The 21,170-nt window shown below is 33.6% G+C and overlaps 11 protein-coding genes across 11 annotated transcripts, besides 9 other annotated features; 3 read left to right on the forward strand and 8 right to left on the reverse strand.

Annotated features, from left to right (window-relative positions):
- Positions 1–143: 143 nt before the first annotated feature.
- TA16370 (uncharacterized protein) lies at positions 144–3,155 on the reverse strand (the record flags this gene model as incomplete). The annotated part of the gene is made up of 1 exon (XM_948572.1): positions 144–3,155. One exon carries the CDS (start codon positions 3,153–3,155, stop codon positions 144–146), a length of 3,012 nt encoding a protein of 1,003 aa, XP_953665.1.
- Positions 879–947: a sequence feature (9 probable transmembrane helices predicted for TA16370 by TMHMM2.0 at aa 95-117, 159-181, 248-270, 285-307, 442-464, 507-529, 575-597, 612-634 and 737-759).
- Positions 1,254–1,322: a sequence feature (9 probable transmembrane helices predicted for TA16370 by TMHMM2.0 at aa 95-117, 159-181, 248-270, 285-307, 442-464, 507-529, 575-597, 612-634 and 737-759).
- Positions 1,365–1,433: a sequence feature (9 probable transmembrane helices predicted for TA16370 by TMHMM2.0 at aa 95-117, 159-181, 248-270, 285-307, 442-464, 507-529, 575-597, 612-634 and 737-759).
- Positions 1,569–1,637: a sequence feature (9 probable transmembrane helices predicted for TA16370 by TMHMM2.0 at aa 95-117, 159-181, 248-270, 285-307, 442-464, 507-529, 575-597, 612-634 and 737-759).
- Positions 1,764–1,832: a sequence feature (9 probable transmembrane helices predicted for TA16370 by TMHMM2.0 at aa 95-117, 159-181, 248-270, 285-307, 442-464, 507-529, 575-597, 612-634 and 737-759).
- Positions 2,235–2,303: a sequence feature (9 probable transmembrane helices predicted for TA16370 by TMHMM2.0 at aa 95-117, 159-181, 248-270, 285-307, 442-464, 507-529, 575-597, 612-634 and 737-759).
- Positions 2,346–2,414: a sequence feature (9 probable transmembrane helices predicted for TA16370 by TMHMM2.0 at aa 95-117, 159-181, 248-270, 285-307, 442-464, 507-529, 575-597, 612-634 and 737-759).
- Positions 2,613–2,681: a sequence feature (9 probable transmembrane helices predicted for TA16370 by TMHMM2.0 at aa 95-117, 159-181, 248-270, 285-307, 442-464, 507-529, 575-597, 612-634 and 737-759).
- Positions 2,805–2,873: a sequence feature (9 probable transmembrane helices predicted for TA16370 by TMHMM2.0 at aa 95-117, 159-181, 248-270, 285-307, 442-464, 507-529, 575-597, 612-634 and 737-759).
- A 253-nt stretch (positions 3,156–3,408) lies between the features above and the next one.
- On the reverse strand, positions 3,409–4,954 carry TA16365 (uncharacterized protein; the record flags this gene model as incomplete). The annotated part of the gene is made up of 3 exons (XM_948573.1): positions 3,409–4,199; positions 4,257–4,731; positions 4,799–4,954. 3 exons carry the CDS (start codon positions 4,952–4,954, stop codon positions 3,409–3,411), a joined length of 1,422 nt encoding a protein of 473 aa, XP_953666.1.
- A 103-nt stretch (positions 4,955–5,057) lies between these two features.
- TA16360 (myosin, putative) lies at positions 5,058–8,443 on the reverse strand (the record flags this gene model as incomplete). Its single annotated transcript, XM_948574.1, has 4 exons — positions 5,058–5,240; positions 5,320–7,685; positions 7,743–8,028; positions 8,084–8,443. The coding sequence occupies 4 exons, from the start codon at positions 8,441–8,443 to the stop codon at positions 5,058–5,060; spliced, it is 3,195 nt and encodes a 1,064-aa protein (XP_953667.1).
- A 922-nt stretch (positions 8,444–9,365) lies between these two features.
- On the forward strand, positions 9,366–10,404 carry TA16355 (uncharacterized protein; the record flags this gene model as incomplete). The annotated part of the gene is made up of 2 exons (XM_948575.1): positions 9,366–9,591; positions 9,626–10,404. The coding sequence occupies 2 exons, from the start codon at positions 9,366–9,368 to the stop codon at positions 10,402–10,404; spliced, it is 1,005 nt and encodes a 334-aa protein (XP_953668.1).
- Positions 10,405–11,231: 827 nt separating this feature from the next.
- On the forward strand, positions 11,232–12,695 carry TA16345 (uncharacterized protein; the record flags this gene model as incomplete). Its single annotated transcript, XM_948576.1, has 1 exon — positions 11,232–12,695. The coding sequence occupies one exon, from the start codon at positions 11,232–11,234 to the stop codon at positions 12,693–12,695; it is 1,464 nt and encodes a 487-aa protein (XP_953669.1).
- Positions 12,696–12,862: 167 nt separating this feature from the next.
- TA16340 (ADP-ribosylation factor (ARF) GTP-ase activating protein, putative) lies at positions 12,863–14,434 on the forward strand (the record flags this gene model as incomplete). Its single annotated transcript, XM_948577.1, has 1 exon — positions 12,863–14,434. The coding sequence occupies one exon, from the start codon at positions 12,863–12,865 to the stop codon at positions 14,432–14,434; it is 1,572 nt and encodes a 523-aa protein (XP_953670.1).
- Positions 14,435–14,485: 51 nt separating this feature from the next.
- Positions 14,486–15,164, reverse strand: TA16335 (cyclophilin, putative; the record flags this gene model as incomplete). The annotated part of the gene is made up of 2 exons (XM_948578.1): positions 14,486–14,985; positions 15,047–15,164. The coding sequence occupies 2 exons, from the start codon at positions 15,162–15,164 to the stop codon at positions 14,486–14,488; spliced, it is 618 nt and encodes a 205-aa protein (XP_953671.1).
- A 98-nt stretch (positions 15,165–15,262) lies between these two features.
- Positions 15,263–17,049, reverse strand: TA16330 (tRNA pseudouridine synthase, putative; the record flags this gene model as incomplete). The annotated part of the gene is made up of 5 exons (XM_948579.1): positions 15,263–15,344; positions 15,439–15,581; positions 15,649–16,189; positions 16,244–16,687; positions 16,823–17,049. The coding sequence occupies 5 exons, from the start codon at positions 17,047–17,049 to the stop codon at positions 15,263–15,265; spliced, it is 1,437 nt and encodes a 478-aa protein (XP_953672.1).
- A 251-nt stretch (positions 17,050–17,300) lies between these two features.
- On the reverse strand, positions 17,301–18,364 carry TA16325 (uncharacterized protein; the record flags this gene model as incomplete). The annotated part of the gene is made up of 6 exons (XM_948580.1): positions 17,301–17,387; positions 17,457–17,508; positions 17,562–17,741; positions 17,773–18,151; positions 18,182–18,212; positions 18,269–18,364. The coding sequence occupies 6 exons, from the start codon at positions 18,362–18,364 to the stop codon at positions 17,301–17,303; spliced, it is 825 nt and encodes a 274-aa protein (XP_953673.1).
- A 200-nt stretch (positions 18,365–18,564) lies between these two features.
- TA16320 (mitochondrial phosphate carrier protein, putative) lies at positions 18,565–19,900 on the reverse strand (the record flags this gene model as incomplete). Its single annotated transcript, XM_948581.1, has 5 exons — positions 18,565–18,658; positions 18,709–18,815; positions 18,916–19,127; positions 19,160–19,319; positions 19,355–19,900. 5 exons carry the CDS (start codon positions 19,898–19,900, stop codon positions 18,565–18,567), a joined length of 1,119 nt encoding a protein of 372 aa, XP_953674.1.
- A 156-nt stretch (positions 19,901–20,056) lies between these two features.
- On the reverse strand, positions 20,057–21,042 carry TA16315 (cyclophilin, putative; the record flags this gene model as incomplete). The annotated part of the gene is made up of 6 exons (XM_948582.1): positions 20,057–20,161; positions 20,196–20,274; positions 20,307–20,410; positions 20,443–20,792; positions 20,849–20,903; positions 20,965–21,042. The coding sequence occupies 6 exons, from the start codon at positions 21,040–21,042 to the stop codon at positions 20,057–20,059; spliced, it is 771 nt and encodes a 256-aa protein (XP_953675.1).
- Positions 21,043–21,170: the final 128 nt, after the last annotated feature.

A 21,170-nucleotide genomic window follows, 5' to 3' on the forward strand; every position in this document is an offset into this window, starting at 1 on the left:
AATAACTGTGTAACTTGGAATAGACTATATTAAAAGTGAAATATTACACATGAGACAAAGCCTTAAAAAAGGATTATTATAAAATTAATTCGGAGGTTATTAGATTGTCCGTAGTTTAAAATATTTTACAAGAGTCCCTATTGCTACTGATCAGGGAGGGAAGCAAAGTTAGATTGATTTGAAACGGGAGTGGTAGGGGGACATTTGAGTCCGTAAGGGAAATTAATTTGAGTTAAAAAGTTTATAAAATCAACAACACTAAATGGGAGTCCTTTCCATCCAAATATATGCTCCTGTCGAGCAATGAATTCATTTACGTGATTTACAATCTGTCTCTCCAGGAATGATTCTATTGAAACAACCTTACTGACTAGATATTGAAGTTCGTTCAAGAATTTCAAGTTTTTGATTTTCAATTGCTCGAATCTGAAATCCCTAATATGAGGGAATGTGTCATCGCAAACAGCCGAAACCCCAATAACAACATGAAGATCGTCTCCACAACAAAGGTTTTCACCAGAAAACACTGTGTTGCATCTTCCCGAAATGCAAGCGCCCATTTTGACATATGGTTTGAGTCCAGTGAACTTGATGTGGGAAGTGATTTCCATTCTGTTATCACTCCTAACTATAAAGTTTGTATCCACAAAATGAATAGTATCGATTCCTGAAATCCATACCAATTCGAAATAAATTGTTTCCTTCGAGTGATATATTGAGGTGCTACCAGTGCACGGTTCCGGAGGCGGATATATGTAATTACAGTTTCCGAATGATTTAGGAAGATTCCTCTTAACGATACTGAAGATTTCAGGTAAACCAAAGTCAAGGAAGTTCTGCATCTTGCGTTCATCGATTTTTGTTGGAGGAGGACTTGACAAGAAGCCAAATCCAAACAAACACAATGACAAGAGGAAAAGTATTGCGAAGAAGGTGGAAACAATTATTTTGGAGTAAATTATGTGCCTTATGAAGTCAACGATCTTGATGAACATGATCCTAACCTTGTTCCTCTTTCTTGTCCTTTGATGTTGGTTATCTACATCATGAACACTGTGCTCAATTGATGACTCTAATCTCTGTAAATTATTTTTAGAGTCACCAATCATTAATGTCCTGTCATTAACCAATTGAGTTTGATTAAGTTTACTGTTGATATTATAGTCGCTATTTTCTTGGCTGGTTGCTGAATTAATTGATTCCACATAAATTGTGACATCCGAGAGGCGGTTCATAATTCTGGTGTACCACATGAAGAACTGTATGTTAATCAGAAATGAAGAAACTCCGAAAGATGCTATTATAAAGAAGACAGATACAAATTTAGGAGGAGGCAAATAGAAGCGCACGTTTGGTGCTGTGTAAAGTGATACATATCCTGCTATTATTCCCAGTGACAACACTTCTCCCAGTGACCATTCTGACAACAAATTAGAGAAGTTTAGCAAGTATCTCGTGAATTTTACCGAGAGATTAAATGAATGGCATGGGTGTATCAATGGATTGCCTGGGTCGAATTTAGATATAGAGCTAAAATCTTTATTGCTCACCGAAACTTTGTAAAGAATTAATCCCAATAGGAATGTGGTATGAAACAAAACCGGTACTAAAACAGATAGTACATAAAAAATGAAGAATGGCAAATAATTCCAGCAATCTCTAAGTGACATAACAATTTCAAAAAATGTCATTTGGGTTCCATCCACTCCCAATTGTTTTTCTACATCTGGTGTAAATGTGATTCCAAATAGTTTTTCGTTGGTTATGATTAGTCCAGCTGCAACTAAGTTCATAATAACCAATATAGTTACAAAAATTTCTGATATATACCATCTGGTTTTAAAATCCTTTTTCTTATCCTTGTATATAAACTCGTAGAAATACGGTTCACTCGTTGTGTTACTAATAGCCTCAAAACTATGTGATTTTTCTCTTGACTTGAGGTTAAATACGGCTGGCGGTTTGCCAGATGAGCTTGATGAATTTCCTGTTGTATTAGACCCTGAAGTATATTTATTGAATTCAGTGCTTTTTTCTGGCTGCACTGTTTCATTCATTTCTATATTACTTGTTTTATATTTTACACTATGTTCCAGCATAGAGTTTTTGAACTCGAGTTCCTCGCTTGCATCCTCATTTTGGAAACTGCTGTAGTAACTATCATAATTTACTGTATTATTTAGACACAACAGCCTAACAGCTTTCCAGTATTCGAACATATGATGTTCTCCTTCCACTGATAGGTTTAACAATTGAGTTCCCAAGATGGATGTCAAGCAATATATGACTAAATATAACAGACCGTTTCCACGTCTCGACCATGTAAATGCTGATCTCAGAAAACAAATATTAAGCAACAAGATGATACTATCTACCATTTGAAATTTCGATATGAGTTTTAAAATCAATAGGACTTCTCTTGCGTACTTTGTTATTTTCCTATCCTCGTACACTGAATAATCCATTGACTCAAGATTTGATGGTTCGTATAAATTTTGTTCAAGGGATTGTGATCTTGATGTGTATGCTCTTACTTGTGACTCAACTCTCAATTTAGAGCCGTAAAAAAGATCTATTTGTCTGCTTCTGTGTAATGAAGTGACTAGGTATGCAAACAGTGTTGCTATCATTTTAACGAATGGGAGTGAGATTGAGAATATAACAACTATAACAATGACTATATATGCCTTTTGATGCCACAGCGTGACTAATGAATGCAATAAACTTTCGTGAGTTGGTTGGAATAAAATCGGGTCGACTATTTGTCCCTCATCAACATATATAAGAGGCGTGAATAGGACCAGGAAAAAGAATGTGTAACCAACTACTAGTAGACTCATTCCTAAAATGGACAAAATTTTGTATATATATAGCCATCTTTTATTGCTTGGTGACATTCTTTGGTATATTGGATTATTGAGTGAAAACTTGAATAAATCTCCATATTTCGTCTTTTTTTTCTTCTTGGGTATTTCCGACACACTTCTATATGTTTCTAGCATATCATTTTTGTTTGGGTCGGATGATTCTACTTTCGGTCTGTCTGATGAGGAGCTCATTCTCCTTACCAGTGATGAATCACTTTTATGTTCGTTTATGGTTTCACGAACTTCTTCCATTTTGGGTGATTTATTAGGGTTTTTTAATTTTGTCATTAAATTATTATGGATATCATGATATTTAATTTTTTTGTCACACAGGGATCGCCCTCCACAGAAAGATAGAATAACGGTATTTAGGACAATTAAATTAAAGAAATAAATTACTTATAGGATATTAAAGTACACCCTAGGGGGGTTTGAGTACACATTAATTGTTTACACCACACATGTACTTTTTTAGTATCTTCCGAGTACGTTTTCCCTAATCTTTTAATTTTTTGGGATTTTTCAAATATTTCGCCTTATTTCAGTCTGTTCTTACCATAGTCACAGTTATGGTCGGTGAGGCCAGCGTTTTAACGTCCTTTGGCATCATTCCTGCCAATCCCGGGTAACTAAAGAGAATTGGAGAGTATACTGTTGAATTTTCTTGACCACCTTCTTCTAGTTTCTGACTGTTTTCATCCACTGGTTTGTTTTCTAATCTTAGATAGTTGTATCCGTACAGTGATAACGACTCAGTTAGAAGGTTGACCTCCCACCACCCTGCTGATACCTTTGCCAAAGGTGACTTGAGAATCTTCTTATCCACCCTTACTAGGAATGGATTATATTCTGTTTTCTGCTCGAACGTTTCAGTGCTTGAATTTACAACCAAAAACGTTCCCCACTGCCACAAATTCCCGTACACATCCAGTGCCACAGTAAAGTTGTTTCCGACACTAACATCAGCCACCTGATTAAGAACAAACCTAAACGTTGTAGAACCGCTGGTTTCCCCTGAGCAAGTTAGATTCCCAAGTTCATTTTTCCTCCTGTTAACTTCAAATGATTTATCCAGACTATTTGACGGATATCCGAGCTGTCCATTATATGTCGTTCCAAAGCTGTATAGGTTATGTTCCTGATCGAGAAGATAAGAGACTTGTTTTCCAGCATATACTGATTTTAGATTCAATTTCGTTTCCAATTTCATAGGTCTGAATAAATCTGAACAGTTGAGTCCAAGGTGGAACGCCTTTCCCCAGACGAACAACTCGTAGTCGTGGTTCAAACAGCATACGTGATGATTTCCCGATGTTACAACCCTAACTGGGCCTAAAACAGTTTAAATACACAATACATTTTGTAAAATTTACTTTAATTAGAACTTACTATCATTTGTAAAGGTCACTAGTGTCGGTGTTGATATAACCTCATAGCATTGCATCTGTGCACACTGTCCATTGCGATTTAAACCCCAAGAATACACACTACCATCATTTAACAACATCACTGTATGCTCAAGCCCACAAGTTACCTCCTTTACCTTCAAGCCCTCCTTTATCATGACCATGGGCTCTAGTCTTATACTCTTTTCAACACTTTTATCTCTGAAGGTAACATTTCCAGTCAATTCGTTTCGGTTTGTATACCCAAGCTGGTTGTAGTCATTTAATCCATAAGTGTACACTTGAGATCCGTTCAAAACCAACACTGTATGAAACATTCCCATCGCCGCGTTAGTTATTTGCTTATCCTCGTTAACCCTCAATACCATACCTAGACTGTTGCTCCAGCCATTCGGGTAAAATTCGTCCAATTTTGTTGATACGTTAACATGTAATGGTAGTAAGCCGTATTTATATTTCTGAACATTTGATGCGTGAATTCAGAATTGTATGGAATACATAAATATGTATTTGGGTATGTGTTACCTGTAATAGGGACAGCGATGTTATAATTTCATTCCTTGTAATTTGCTGGACTTCTTTCTTGTATAAATCCTGCATCAACTCGTCCTTTTGGCTGTTAATAAATTTCCTAAACTTGTAACTCTTCCAATACTTTTTGATTGTTTTCGTCGCCCACATTATTCTCAGAATTTCGACATACCAACAACGAGTCCAAAAGAAACTGAAATTAATATGAGTTGTTTAATCATACAAATTAAAATAATCAACTATCTAGTTATTTTTACCCCTGTAATGTTGACAAATCTTGCTTCAATAACTTGAAGCGGTGTGTTGATAATATTGACCTTATTGTGTTTTGGAGAACATACAATTTAGAATATAAAGCCAGTCTATTTCTTATTGATTTTAGTACATTAACTTTGGAGTCAACAAACTTTCTGACCAGCCATCCTCTAAAATAGCTCTAAACAATTATGTTTCACGATATAATTTTTAACTTAGTGATTTGTTTTTTGTTAAAATACCACTTAGTATAAAATTACCTGTATCAAGACCACGCTTGGAATGGCATATCTAATAAATTCATAGTTTTTAACTTGGAGATAACAGCGCACGTTCTTTTGAACCACTGTTGCTGCATAATCCTTCAAATAACTGTAACGGATATGGTTGTAATTTGACACACACTGGTGCATCCTCCACATTGCTTGGATCCTTGTTGCTGCTTTGTTAAGTTGGTATATCCTATATACCTTCTGTAAATACAAACAAAAGACTGAATACCATACATAAGTCTTAAATTTTCCCAATCTTTTCCTTATAACTCTTTTTTTGTGAAGTAGGCGGAGTTCTTCTATTTCTCTCAAATATTTTCTTCTCTGGACCAACATTCTGTAGTTCGATTGAATTATTAATGCTGAGGTATGAACCCTCTGATCAAAGTTAAGCCAGTTTGACACTACTACAAAACCGATGAATTCATTTACCAGTTTTAATTTTTTATACTTATCACCCATTAAAGTGAATTTCCTTGCTAAGCTTTGTACTCTCTTTACCATTTGCAATTTCTTTTGGTACGATTTCCTATTAACATACGACTGATAGTACGCATTGAGCAATTTCGACAGTGGAGCTAACAGCTGTGAAAACTTTAAGTGTGACTGTTCTAATAACATCCATCCGTTTTTCTTCAAGAAAATCATCGTTAATCCTACTTGATATTCGTTTTCTGGTATTTCCAGTAATTTTAACATGTTTACTGCATTTTCCTTCTCCTTCTCTCTATCTTCAGTTCCAGTATCATCTTCATCAGATGATTTTCCACCTATTAGTATGTTATATACAAATTGGTTATCATTAATGAAATTTGCAAATGACGACTTGTATGCATAACCTTTGTGTATTATTTGTACGGCTTCCAATATACTAAGTGAGTTTAGTTGCCCATAAACTCCCTTAACATCAAAGACTCCTGGCTGTTTTACTTGATTGGTTTTAACACACCTTATAAAGTGAGAGTTGGTTTCCTCCAGACATTTGACCAGTTCATTTATACTCTTCAAAAACTTGTTTCCAACAAATAACTTTGTGCTAGATCTGGTTGTTCTACTAGTTCTACCTGGTGTTTGATTCGTTGGACTACACTCCATACTCGCCTCCAAAGCCATCGAATGTATAACCATATCCTTCAACAACTCGTTTGTGCTATTTAACAACAAAGCTACCACAACTTCAGATAACGAATGCTTATTTTTTGTTATGAACTCCTCAGTATTATATACTACTTTACATGCTGTGTGTACTATTGTGAATTCATTCACGTTTCCTTTCGGCGGTATAAAGTTTTCGTTTTTTATTCTGGTGTTACAGCTTCTTGTGAACGCGTCTGACGTTCCAGACTCCATTGAACACTGCTCGTATAAAAACGGGAAGATTCCACAATTTTTTTTCTCGAAAATTTCCAGTATTACAGAGTTATCGCTATAGACTATTGACGTTGCGTCTATTTTTTCTCTCTCATACAAGGCCAATTCACTAGTGAACACATTGTTTATAAAATACTTTTGCAGTTTTTCGTTTGCAAAGTTTATTAACAGCTGTTCGTATGTGTTGTGTTTAAAATATTCAAATCCGTAAATATCCAAAATTCCCACGTAAGACTCTTTGTCATATGAATTTGACTCGTCTGACTTTCCAGTTGTGAACTGATTTATTAATTGTATTATATACTGAAATAAAAAGCCGTATAAATCTTTAGAGAGTGCTCTGACGTTTACTTGTGCTACTTTTGACGTTACTGGCGACTCGATCATGTTATCTTGTATCTTGATAACCTTTTCAATCATCGCCTTCTCTGCCAAATCATAATCCAAACCCAACAATTCTGTTAACTTTCTAAATAGTGATGGGTTTGATAACTTAGCCGCTGAGTCCACTCCCATTCTTGATTCTTCTACGAAATCAACGTTCCCGCAAAGTAGGATTCCCGAGATTATCTCGAAAAAATTATTAAGTCTCTCTGGTGTGAACAGCTTTTTAAGCTGGACCAATACGTTCGAGAAGTCTGAAACGTCATCTATTCCAGGTGCTTCGTAACAATTACTCTGGTTCAAATAATTATAATCCTTAAGATCCATAAATGAGTATTGTTGTAGTTCCTCTTTCTTAAGTCCTTTTAGGATTTGGTAGAATAAATGGAAGTTTCTTTCATTTTCGTTCTGGAATTCAACTCTGCATATTTCAAGCATATAACTGCTCATCTCTCCTCCTACTATTCCTCCTGTTGGAAGCAAATTTAGCTTTAGGAATTTCCCAAATCTGCTACTATTGTTATTATTAATAGTCTTTGCATTTCCAAACGACTCCAAAAGTGCGTTACTACCGAGTATAATATCCTGGACTGACGTGCCTAAAACAAAATTATAATTTTATCAAATAATGACATTAGTATATATTTTTTCCATACTTGTATTTAAATTCGTTCTAGAATAGGCAAAAAAATTCATCAATTGTTTTGCGGTTTCTGTCTTCCCTGCTCCAGATTCTCCGCTAACTATACATGACTGATTTTTGTTATCGTTGAACAATCCATTTATTGCGCACTGTCCAACTGCATAGGTATGTGGTTCTAAATCAGTTGGGAATCCTAGTGTCGTATCTGCCTTTTTATAGGTCTCAATTACATTATCATCGTACAAGTTTGGGATTTTTTTAAATGGGTTCAATGCCACTAGCAATTTACCGGCGTACGTCTAAAAAATTTTTGTTTGTTAAATACTACACTAATATATCTATCTATATTATTACATATATCACATCTTGATTAAACCGTTCCCTCAAGATCTTCAACACTACTGCGCTATTTGCGTGTGGGATTTTTGACAGATCATTAACTTTTAATGAATCAAAATCTGGCAAACTGTTAAGGCAATCTTTTAGATTTACCAGTAATTCTTCTCCTTTGCAATTCACTCTTAGTTGTTCTCCCTCTACTGATTTTACTGTGGATTCAACAAACAATTCATCTGTATCGACTTTCACCCACACTGTATTTCCTCCAAGATAATCTAGGTTCTGTACCTTTGATTCTTGTTTCCTAAAATGTTCTCCCTTTTGTTTATTCACTAATCTGGTAGCACCAATTGGACTACTAGGTCTCATTGCCATTTTATTAAATATTAATTTACAAAATTTATTTAGAAATTAGAATTAATGACCTTGAAATCAATGGTAAATATGAAATCAAAACATTTCTTTAAAATTTATATATTATATGTTACAAATTAAATTAAAAACTCAAATTAAAACCCAAAAACATGTAAAACTAGTTTAGAATTATGTTGATATGGTACAAAAAAATTTAGTTAAGTGTTTAATGATGAGCAAATTGAAATAAAAGACACTTATATCATCTATTATTATAAATAATTATTAATTATAGTTATTTAGCAATTTTAAAAGGTTTTCCCATTCATTTTTTTAATCTACGAACGATTCATATTCACACATTTATATACATCATCAACAAAGAACCTTAAAAATATAAAATTTAAAAATAACCATATGTCAACTTTAATTAGTTATAAAATACAAAATTTTAAATATTCTAACATTATACACCAATCACAATTAGTTACACCATATAGTTATTTTCTTACAAAGATTCGATACACATTTCATTTTTGTTTTCTCGTTTTAGACCCATTTATATTAAATATTTTAAAATTTTATTTATTTATTTATTTCAATATTTTTATTATTTCATACATACTAATTCCCTTCCACCCTCGCTACTATCTTTACATCAATGAGATTATTTATTTCACTAATCATGTAATAAATTAAAATTTAATAGTTTATTTAGTTAAAATATTAAATTTAATTAAAAATGTCTAGATAATACTAATTTTTCTTCAAATGTGCATTATCAATTATAAAAATTCATTATTTTCAAGTCCACATGAATTATTTGTGTCATTTTGAATACATACGGATCATTGTACACATTAAAATTAATGATTTAACATTACAAGAATTTATTTTACCATAACATCTTGTTACATTCCATAATTTAATTCATGTTTCCAGAATGGCCTATTATGTAGCTCATGATAGAGTTTTTATTAACAATAACAAGAGATCAACTGGCTTGAATCCCATAAAAACCACCAATTCGTTGGGATTAAATAAGAATTTTTTTCAACAGAATTTTAGACCAACCAGTTTGCATGCTATTAAACATGATTCCAATTACCTGTTAGGTTCTTCAATTGTTAACTTGAACTTTGTCAACAATGTATCCAATCCTAATAGAGGTAATCAAATATTAGATAAATTATAAATATTTAGGCTTTGAAGGTTGTCGTAACATTCCTATTACGAAAAAGTCTTTCTGCCAAGGAGTCAATTTAAATGATTCCAAGTATCCTTCTGCGATTAACCATTATCCTCTCTTACCAAATGTTAGTAATCATGAACATATGTACCCCTTTGAAAACTATACTTATTACAAGCCCCTTCCCGAATATTGCCCTCATACACCAAAGAACAATCTAAATTTTGGTGACAGGATAATAAGTATGGGAACCACCGATTCCATAGAGTTCAAACAATGCGATGATAGTAATGATTCCCAAGATCCCATAATAACAAGAAATTATTTATCAAATTTACAAAATGATCAAAACAACGAAGTTAACGAAGAAATTCCTGACGATTCTCCTCTGAGGGAAAACAACCACGATTTCAAATGTGTGAGTGACTCCAGGATCAATGAACGAAAAAGCAAATTGGATGAGTACTTGGAAAAATCCAAAACACTAAAGGATAAGACTGATAATTCTCACAAAACTGTTAAAATAACTTCTGGAAAACCTACATACGAGTTTGTTGCCAAGTATCCGGACCCTGTGGAGAAAGAGCTGGAGAGGTGGCACAACTCTCACAATTCAACACTAAAATGGGAGAGGATCAGACATGGATTGTATTCGGTTGGAGGATCAATAGTACGGCTAGTAAAAGTGAATGGAAGTTTGTTTGTAGAAGGTCATGGATTTAAAAAATACAAGGGACAATTGGGGATCCAAAAATTTGTGGAGGAAAAGGAATCCAGGCTACTAAGGGAATGAATGTAACGATATATGAGGACACATGTAAAATAAATTTATTTAAGAAAATAAACATGTTTAAATGTGTAGATAATTCATGTATTTAAGTAACTAAAAAGTTAATTTGGTATGGAGTGTGTGTATGGTTTAATAAATGATAGATACGAGCCAATAATTAAAAAAACTGAAATTTAAATTTAAATATTGAGATTCTTTGTGAATTTAAGAAAAGACTTGCATAATAAACATGATGTGAAAACATGTAATTGTGTATTGTCGAGTAAAATGATGTTACTGCAAAAGAATCAGTATAAAAAAAGTTGTCATTGTGTTTATGGACTAATTATGCTTGGCATTTCAGATATAACATATCATGCAAACATAAACTGAATGATTGTCATTCATCCTTAATTCATCAGTCATGCCCGACATCATACCATCTATAAAAAAATTACCCTTATACGATTGGTTTTACTCACTGTTTTAACTATGTTTGTTGTATAATTTAACTTTTTGTCATAGTCTCATAGCAACAGCCTTTAGATTTAGTGGAAGGTTGACCAATACATTAATATACATAAATTGATTTAATTCTGGTTGTTTCTTTGTTAAATCATCTGTTTCCTTGAAGATTTTATCTCCATTTAAATAAATTTTAAGGATTCTTAGCATTTTATATTTAATGGCTGTATTCTTCTTTTAGTCTGTGCATGGTATATTTTAAAGTTTGTCATTTTTATTGGTTTTTCAAGGCAACAAATAATTTATAACGTATTCAGTCGTTTACACTTTTATCAATTTTTAATAAGGATAAATTTTATTTAATTTGAATAAGATTTAAAATTTAAATGACAGAGGTACCATACAATACAGCCGTCGAAGAATTCCTTTCTTCCAATCGCTCAGATATCTCAAAGGATGGAATAGTAGCAGAAGGACAAGATTCAACCATTTTGTCAGATTCATTGACGTTTTTGTCAGATTACAACCTGCATGATCATAACTCACTAAATGATCTAGATTTAACACTCGGACATTATGATCCAGAATTCACAAATTTAATAGATTCGGATCTCTTTAATCAGCTGGTTAATGAAGATAATGGGAGAATAAATAGACGCTTTTCATGGCCCTGCGTGTATTCAGACGATTATGATCTATACCTTGATTCAAATAACTCCAATAATGCCCTGACAGACCACCGTGAAACAAAGGCCAGAACGACCCTTAGCAGGTTTAGAAGTCTGGATGGAGTAAAGTCTTTCAGCATTTTGAGGAGAAATACTTGGGGAAGCTTGATGTATAGATTCAGGAAGTTTTGCATAGAACACAATAGAAACAATTTAGTTGGGAAGTCAAGAGGGTCATCACTAGATTCAAATTCTTCACTTTCAGGCTCTTCAGATTTAAACACAAAATCACTAGAAAACATTTTAAACCTGAAAAACGACGTCGTACAGTACGCAATTTTTAAACCAGCAAACCTGAACATTAATAACCGTGAATTTATGAACGGGTTTGTCAAGAACAAAGAGGAAAAGGATGATATTGTAACAGTGGTAAAGAGCTTAAGTAATAAGAGAGTGTCAACATACGGCTTGACCAGGATAATCAAGTGTACCTCTAGGCAGGAGTATGAAGTACTAGATCACAATACAGGGAATTACTTCCTCCTTAAGCTCACGAATAACCTAAATACATTTAATATTTATAAAACACTCTTCGACAACCCTCACCCAAACTTTGTAGAAGTTATTCAGTTATTGACTAACTCAGATTTTAATTCCACAAATGATAATCAAAGTCCACAAAATCAGGATTCTATTTATTACATACTGTTGAATACCTGCAACCACATGAGACTGAGCGATTACCACATTAATACACTCCCGAGCCTGATAGATTTTAAAGTTTTAAGGAACATAATTAAAGGTCTGCTGAATTTTGTGCTTTATTTACATTCAAAGTCACTGGTCCTAAGCAAACTGTCAATGAAATCAGTGATATTGTGCAACTCGTCATCAAATGGGTTGGAAAACGGAATAAATGAAGATGTCCGACCAAAAGTGTTGGATTTAGAAGATGTTAGGGAATGCGAAGGCAAGAATGACATCAAACACGACCTGTGGATAATAGGAAACTTGTTGTTCAACTTCATAGAAGGAAAACAATCAGATGAAAATTATTCATTCAAGTCAAACCTGTGGACCCTGTGTCCAAAAATGTTCGATTTCTGCATAATCGCATTAGGAAAAAGATCATCATTCAATTCTGCTCTCGAGGCACTGATACACCCGTGGTTTACATCATGAAAATAATCTTTTTAATAAATTTATATATTATATATAATTAATTTTCACCAACTCGCCAGTCAAATTAATCAGGGTCCGTGCACCACCAGAACAAAAAATTAATTGGATCACTGAATCCAATCTATAAATTTTCATTTTTATATTATATTTAACTGTATATTAATTAAATGGATTGGATTCTTAGTTTGAAGGTGGATCAGAGAGGATTCGTCTCGGAAGCTGACAGAGAGGAATTTTTCAGACGACAGTTCAGAATACCAGAAAATACAACATGTTTTGAGTGTGGATTTTCAAACCCGAAATGGTTATCATTGTCATTTGCAATTTATTTGTGTTTAAACTGCTCCGGAAGGCACAGACAACTAGGCTCACATATATCTTTTGTTAGGTCTGTAGATATGGATAGATTCATGAGGGATCAGCTGATAAGATTACATGTAGGAGGAAACCAGAAATTCAACGCATACTTAAGTTCAGAAAATTTGTTACAAAAACCCACAGATTATGATAACTCTAAGGTTTTGTCATACTCATACACTCTAGATGACGAAGTCGCTAAAGCTCGAGGTGAAAAAGTACCAGAAGACGAATCTCCAACAAAAGAAGATGAATCGCCAAATTTAGATCCTGAACAAATGCAAAATCTTCTTCAATCGGATCAATACTCATTTGCTGATTTGGAAAAGCTAATTAATGAGCTAAGTCTTCAGAGCTCACTTAAAGATGACGCTGAGAAGTTTGCCGACCTAAAGAATCTTGATTTCAGTGATCTGGGTAATTTAGAAATACCTTCGTTTGACCCTAGTGTTTCTAGCTCAGCTAAAGCGCCTGAACAAGGAAATACAAGTGATAACTTTGACTTTAGCAAGTTCGATCCATCAAATTTTGATCCGGCTAATTTCAATTTTGAAAATTTCTCAGAATTTGCATCTAATGTTCAAATTCCAAACACCTTAGATACTAATGACGCTTTCTTGAACATGGACTTCCCAAACGAAGTGCCATCCACAAGCTCTTTTAACCAAGTTCCAAACAGTAATTTAGGAACTAATAAGAGTTCTGGCTCCAGGAGAAAAAGGTCCGCAAATAACAAGTTCTCATCGAAGGCTGATGATTTCGATTTCGAAACCTTCGAAAAGGAAAATAACCTTGAATCTGCATTTCCCGGTCCCTCACTTCATGGAGATGGAGATGTAGTTGGAGATGATCCTTTAGCCTCTTTTGTTTCTCCTCAATCAGCTTCTCCCAACCAATCAAGTTCATTTCCTTTCTCAAAGTCACCTCCTCTTTCATCTACTATGCCTTCAACTATACCATTTCCAGGTGGTACTCAGAATCCATTACAATCCACTCCTCTGACAGTAGGTGGCACCAGTCCTTTGGATGGCAGTGTTCCTAACGCCTTTTTAAACAATGAATTTTTACAAGCTGTCAACTCACAAAGTCCCCCTGATTTATCAAAGTTTGAAGGGAAATCTTCAATTTCATCAGACGCCTTCTTCGGCGCCAATAATCCTCAGGGTTTCTCTCCCACCCAGTTCAATCCCGAAACTATGGCTTTTAGCTCAGACGAATATTTCGGCAAACCCAGACCTCCAAACCTTCATTATGTTCCAACCATAGAGGAACAAGCTCTTCAGAATTTGAATGAGCTTAGAGAAAATTTAGTGAACGCCATCAGTAAGGGCGGAGCACTATTGGAGAAGGCAAAGCAGTGGCTCAACACCAACCAGTTTTAGTTTTTAACTAATTTAGTAAAATCTATCATTTACATGTAAATTATTAAAATATTACAGCTGGCCGCATTCAGTTACTAATAAATTGAGTTTAGGGGCGTAGTTTTCGCCCACTGACACGTTTTGCATTTTTTGCAATACAAGCCTCGACTCGTCGTCTATTAGGGTTCCAAAAGCCACGTTTTTCCCGTCAAGCCAGTCGCACTCCTTGGTTATAAAAAAGAACTGGCACCCATTAGTGTTAGGTCCCGTGTTACTCATGCTAACAACTCCCAGTTTGTCGTGTTTTACAGTGAAATTTTCGTCGTCAAAACAGGACCCGTATATAGAAATACACCCTGTGCCATCCCCTTTCACAAAATCTCCACCCTGTAAACATTCTATACATATTATCATCGGTACCTGTACCATATAGTCTTTAATAACCTTTGAAAATTTTGTTCCCTTGTATCCAACTGGAACCATGTTCTGTTTGTGTTCGCCTGTGCAGAACTTTCTAAAGTTTTCACAGGTTTTCGGGACCTTGTCTGCGAAAAGTTCTATTTTAAGTCTTCCTAAAAATTAATGAAACCTTGTTTTACACATTACACAATTAATAATTATAAACTAGAGTACCTAAAAATTGCGATCCTAATGAAATGTCCATAAAAACAACTGGGTTTTCAGGGTTAGTTAAAAGATGTGAAAGATAAGGTGGCCCTCCTAGAAGGCGTTCGTTCTTGTCATCTGACATGTTTTACAATGTGGAATTAAATTTATATAATTATTATATATTAAGAAATCACAACAAATATATTACAACTAATTTAATTTGGTTTGTATTATAAAATACTACTCTGATTCCCCATCGGGTACAAAATTGTTTTCCAAATAGAAGGGATACTTGAGAATATTTTCAAGCCATCCTTCCCACCTAAAACAGGTTTAAAAATATTTTTACTGAATATATTCGATTTTTTGTGAATGCGTAACTCACAAGGATTAAAAAAGGCTATTATTAAACTTACAAGTCAGATTCCATTGATTTTTTAACCTCAGGGTATATATATTTGTTCTTAAACCCTTCCACCTTGGTTTTAACGTCCTTATATTCAATATAGGGAACCTCAGGTGGATTACAGCGATTCATATTGTACGAGTCAAAGTATGGCTAAAGCTTATATTATATCATATAACTAAGGAATTAATAAAATAGTTAAAATATTTAAGAAAAATACATGATGAAGTATTAATCCTTCTGAAGGGACCAAGTTAATGTTTAAAAAATGGGACTTGTTTAGCGAGAACTCTACCGAATTTTTGGGTGCAATCCCTAAATAAACCTGTAATGCCAGAGAAATCATCTTCCTAATTTGGTTGTACAGAAACGACTGTCCAACAATTAGAATCTTAACTACTTCAAGTTCTTGTATCTTATGGGATTTGATACTAATTTTATGTATAAACCTAGAAGTGTTGTTAATTTCCTCCTTTTGCTTAACTGTAAAGTTGTGAAAGTTGTGGGTTCCTTGATACAATTTTAGTATCTCGTAAAGTCTGCTATGTTCAATTTCAGTTTCCTCAAAACCTCCCTTGACTTCATAAAGTGTATCGTTTAATTTACTTAATTTAATTATATCTTTAGTTTTAGTATTTTCTTCAAAAATCACTTCTAAATTTCTAAAATGCTTCTCATGCTCTTCGTTTGGTAATACAAATTTCTTCGAAAGTAACCATTCTGGAATAATGTATTCGTACTTCCTCTTTGAGCACAATGACCTACATATAAATTGTTTAAATTGTCAAAACTATGCTGAATATGTTTAAAATTACCTTGCATCAAATCCCTTTGTAACTCTTTGGATTTTGAAACAACGTATATCTTCAGGTAAAGCTGCGTTTAGTCTTTGAACAAACTTCTCTTCTTTTGACAATTTTCCGTCACTTTGTAATTCAACATTATCACTAGTATCGGGTTTACTAGAATTATTTATTTCCGAGTGATTGTTGACTTGCGGTACATGATCCTCTGGAACATCTTCCATTTCTATATTGAAACGACCACCAAGGTATGTGCAAGCTGCATGAACTCCCTTGTCGGTTCTAGAACATTTAGACATTTGTAGCTTATGTGTCATATTTCTAAAGGCTTCATTAATGGCACCAATACGAAACAAACAATTTTCAAGGGTTCCTTCTACAGTTTTAACCTTATCCATTTCTCCAGTTTTGTACTCGACTTGTTTCTGATATCCGTGGTATCCAGTGCCCAAATACCTAAATTACTGTTAAAACTATAAATCTTTTGGGTGAGAATTAACAAGATATAGATTTACTGTTGTTTAAACAAGATTATTGTATTTGTGGAACATAGTTTTATAGATTTTATTTATTTAGATATTATATTCTTACCCAAATGCGATAACATATTTAGTTTTAGGAGCATGGACTCTTTTTACTCCTAGATTTTGGTTTAATTTGTCAATATGTTCGGAATCTTTCAGGTTAGAGGAATCATCGTCGATTATTCCATCTTCATGTGGAACTTTATTTTTTAAAAATTGTTCTCTTTCCTTCCAAAGTTTTCTAAATTTTGATCTAGCTTCATTTCTATTTCGTTTGCGATCTCTTTTATTCATTTCAAATGACACTATTCATAACCGCACATCACTGGGCGTAAAATCTTACTAAGATTCCAAAATCTCTTTTTACCTACAAAACACTTAAATTTATAAAAAATAAATAAACATATAAATTTATATTACAATAACATTATCTTTCCTTCAGTTGTTGCTTTACTTGTTCTCTCTTCTCTTCCAACCAGGGTAAATATACACTGAAATGAGTTAGTAAATAACATATTTTGGTTTTAATCGATTGTTTTATTGGTTTACCTGTTATATTCGTCCACACATTCATCTAATAATTTGACGTGTTCTTCAAAACCTTCGCCAGTCATACAGCTTATGCCACAACACTAAATGAAAAGTAATTTTTGCCATAAAACTACCTAAATATAGCTGATATATAATAATTGGTATCTCACCTTAATGTTCATATAGAATTCGTTTAGCATTAGGGCGCATGATCTGCTTAAGCTAAAGAAATTAATTAATTTTGGTTTATCAAGAGGATTTAAATACAATAATACCTGGCCATGTATGTTTCGTCATGTGTTACTGCCTCGTAGAATTTTTCGTAGTCACTCATCCAGTCTAGGCACACTTCATGCCTATTAACGTCTAAAAAATAACCATAAATGAAACCACGGGTCTGATTACCTATCTTGTTGAATGAGGCTACAAATGGGAGTTGGCATTTGTACATGACACTAAGAATTATTTGTTTGAGCTTATAGTTACCTGCAGGCGTAGATCATATTAGTCATGAACGTGATCGGGTTTTGTGATCTAGTGGTATCAATTAAGTAATTAACCATTGTTGGAAATGATGAAGATAATGACTCTAAGAAAGATAAATTGATTGAAATACTACCTAGTATAATTGTTCCACTTGCTGACCAATTGAACACTTCTATTTGCCCAGGAGTATCTAATATTATGTAATCAACCACTTCTGAGCGTTTATCCAGCAGTTCGAGAATCTTATCAAATCTAAGCTCGTTTAATTTGTCAGTAAACCACCTTGTTACAAATATGTTTAATGATGTCATTATTGCTCCATTTGGTCCCAAATTATATTTTTTCATAATTTGTCTATAGTTTATTGAATCCCTGATATCTAAACCTAATTTGTTTCTTTAATCTATACCTATGTTAGCCTTATAATGAATCTTTGTAACCTAAAACAATGTTAATTGAACTAAGAAATTATTTTTGTTTTAAATATGATGCTTACTGCTGGGTCCAAGTTGATCACATAAACCTTCTTTCTATTACTTTTTAGCACATCTACTAGCTTCCTAACATAGCATGTTTTGCCGCTTCCAGCCATTCTACACCAATTAATTATTAAAATTAAAATTTATAACTATACGATATAAATATTCAAAATTAAGTTAATTTTACGCAGGAATATTGACAAATTCATAACACATTATACATAAACAAACTAATAATATTAAGAGTATGAAAGGAATGATTATATAATTAATTGAACCACAGACAAATAAGATTAACATGAATAAACTAAATTTACCCTATTACTACTATTGCCAAGGTTTTCCTTCCGCTTGAAGCCACTGGCCTATCAACGACAGGGGGGTCGGAATCCATGGATACAAACAGTCTTATCAAAAATATAAGTCCGAATCAAATATATAAAAATTTTATATATACAAAGATAACAAAAACAAAAACAAAATTAGTGGAATCTTATGTTTTCTTGACTGATCCTCCCCCACTCGTTCCCATTCCCATGGAAGTCTACAATAAAGTATAAAACACTAAATATGATCCTAAATAGAGTAACCGTTAGTCATTATGATTAAACTATATGGTTTAAACATAATCTGGTTACTAAATATTATAATGTATAAATAATACTTTGAATGTGTCGTAGATCCACCACTGTAATCCTGTGAGTGTACCAATCATGAGTACTCTGGTACCTAATCCCTTTGTAAACAAGTTAAATGCTCCGACTTCTCTTGCCATTTGTCCGAAACTTTTCCCTTTATTCTCCGATTTACCCATTTGTGAAACCAGTGAATCAGCTGGATGGGATACAACTGCGCATATTATACCAGCCAAGTAACCTGAAACATTAATAAGTTAAACATTAAATTACCTGATGCGAATGTAATTCCAAGTTGAACTTCCTTGGGGTATTCGTTTTTCGGTTTAGTGAAAACATGGTCGTAAAATAGTTGGACGACTTTTTCGAAAAAGTAAAATTTAGCCATTGTATAAGGGACTTGTCTGCTCAAGAGTGGTCTCAAACTTCCAAACTAAAATCAATTAATTAAAATAAATAATAACATACGGGAAACTTAGTTTCAGCTCTCATTGAGTTCATCTTACAAGTTGCTTTCATTAGTTGTGTTGGCCACTGTTCAGTAAGCGGAGCTGTTTGAACTTTAACTTTGACCATTTCCATAGGGCACAACAACACATCTGCGAAAACTTCTGCTGAAGCGGAAGCTGCTAACCACATTGCTCCTTTGTACTTGTATGCCATTTCTTCTCCTAATTGGCCTCCATAAAAGTCTTTAAAGAACTCGTAGAGTCCAAACTTTCCTAATCCCTGCATAGAGTAGCCTAGAAGTGTTGGCTTCCATCCTTTGACGAGCCCGCTAAAGCCTTCCTGCTTCATTATAACACTCAATCCCGAGAACAATGATTTGTATACTTGTGGATTTGTCTGCATTTTACATTTGGTGACATCTAAAGGGGTAACAAAGGTATGGGTAAGTCCACAGGATAGAATCCCTCCCAACATACATTTTCCGTAATATTTGCAATCGTGAACTACTGGATGAGGTGTTCTGCTTATTGGAGCAGATACTCTAGGGTCCCATTTATCTGTCATTTTTAAGAATCTCAGGAGATATAATGAAGAATATGTGAATGTGATATTTGTTTAAATCACCCGATAGTGTTATTTATCAAACTACACATTTATCTTTTTAAAAATTTTTTAATAAATTAGAACATATTATTACATATAAAAGAATATTTTAAGTTATTAAAAGTTAAAATGTGCTCTTTTGTATACTTCTTCCGGTATTATGGTCTTGTATGATTGTTCTAGGTTATACATTTTTTCATTAAATAATGGTCTTTCTATATCCTATTTCATTGTTATATCTATACAAACACCTTACTGTTCTTGCGATATATTTTGCCTCTGTAACTTCATTTTTTATCCTTGGATCATATATAGTTTCAATCGGTATTTCTCCGCTAAAAATAGCTATTACTTTTATTCATCATACCAGTTGTATATGTTAACTTTCTTTTTCGTTTTTCCAACCATTGTTCCTTGTTTTTCAATCATATCCAATACATCTTCTCCATACTCCAAGTGGCCGAATACCACCTATAAATACAAAATTAGAACATTTCCAGTACCATTTTATTGTCTAGAAAGGAGCAGGGCTTAAACGTGATGTAGAATTGAGATGAATTTGAATTTTTAAATCTGGTTTTACACATTCCCAAGACACCTGATGATAGATAGATAGTTACAATTACCTCTTTTGGAGTGCAGGTATGAATAGGACTCGTCACGCATATATTGTCCATAAATAGATTCTCCTCCGTAAGAGTTCCCGGTATTAAAATTACCTCCTTGGCACATCTGTTAAATTGATTAATTAGGTTATTAATCTCACAAATCCTGTAACAATGCGATGTATGGGTGTGTTCTTGTACCACCTTGGCCGGAGATAATATCCTAGTCCAGTTTCCCCTATATACAGCTTAAACTAATATACATATTGTGTTAAAATATTCTATAATTTTATTAATCACTAACCAGTGCATAAACATCTGAAGTTTTCCGCTGTGTAAGGCAATTTATCCATAAAAAGCTAATAAATTGTTATTATTGCTAGAATTTAAATTAATTGGATCTAAATTTAAATGTTTTACCTCGAAAATCATTCTTCCAGCTCTCCTTCCTGCTATTGATATATCAAAAAACACTCTGGGATTAGGAACCTTGTTCATTTTCCAAAATTTTAAGGATCCCTATTTTACATTAGACATGAGTCTTCACAAATACAATAATTTCATCATATTTATTCATAAATAATAAAACTTGAGGAAAAACTAACAAATGGAATCTCGAATGCCAC

Source organism: Theileria annulata, chromosome 1 (genome assembly GCF_000003225.4).
Source record: "Theileria annulata chromosome 1, complete sequence, *** SEQUENCING IN PROGRESS ***".
In the NCBI taxonomy this organism is placed as follows: Eukaryota; Apicomplexa; class Aconoidasida; order Piroplasmida; family Theileriidae; genus Theileria; species Theileria annulata.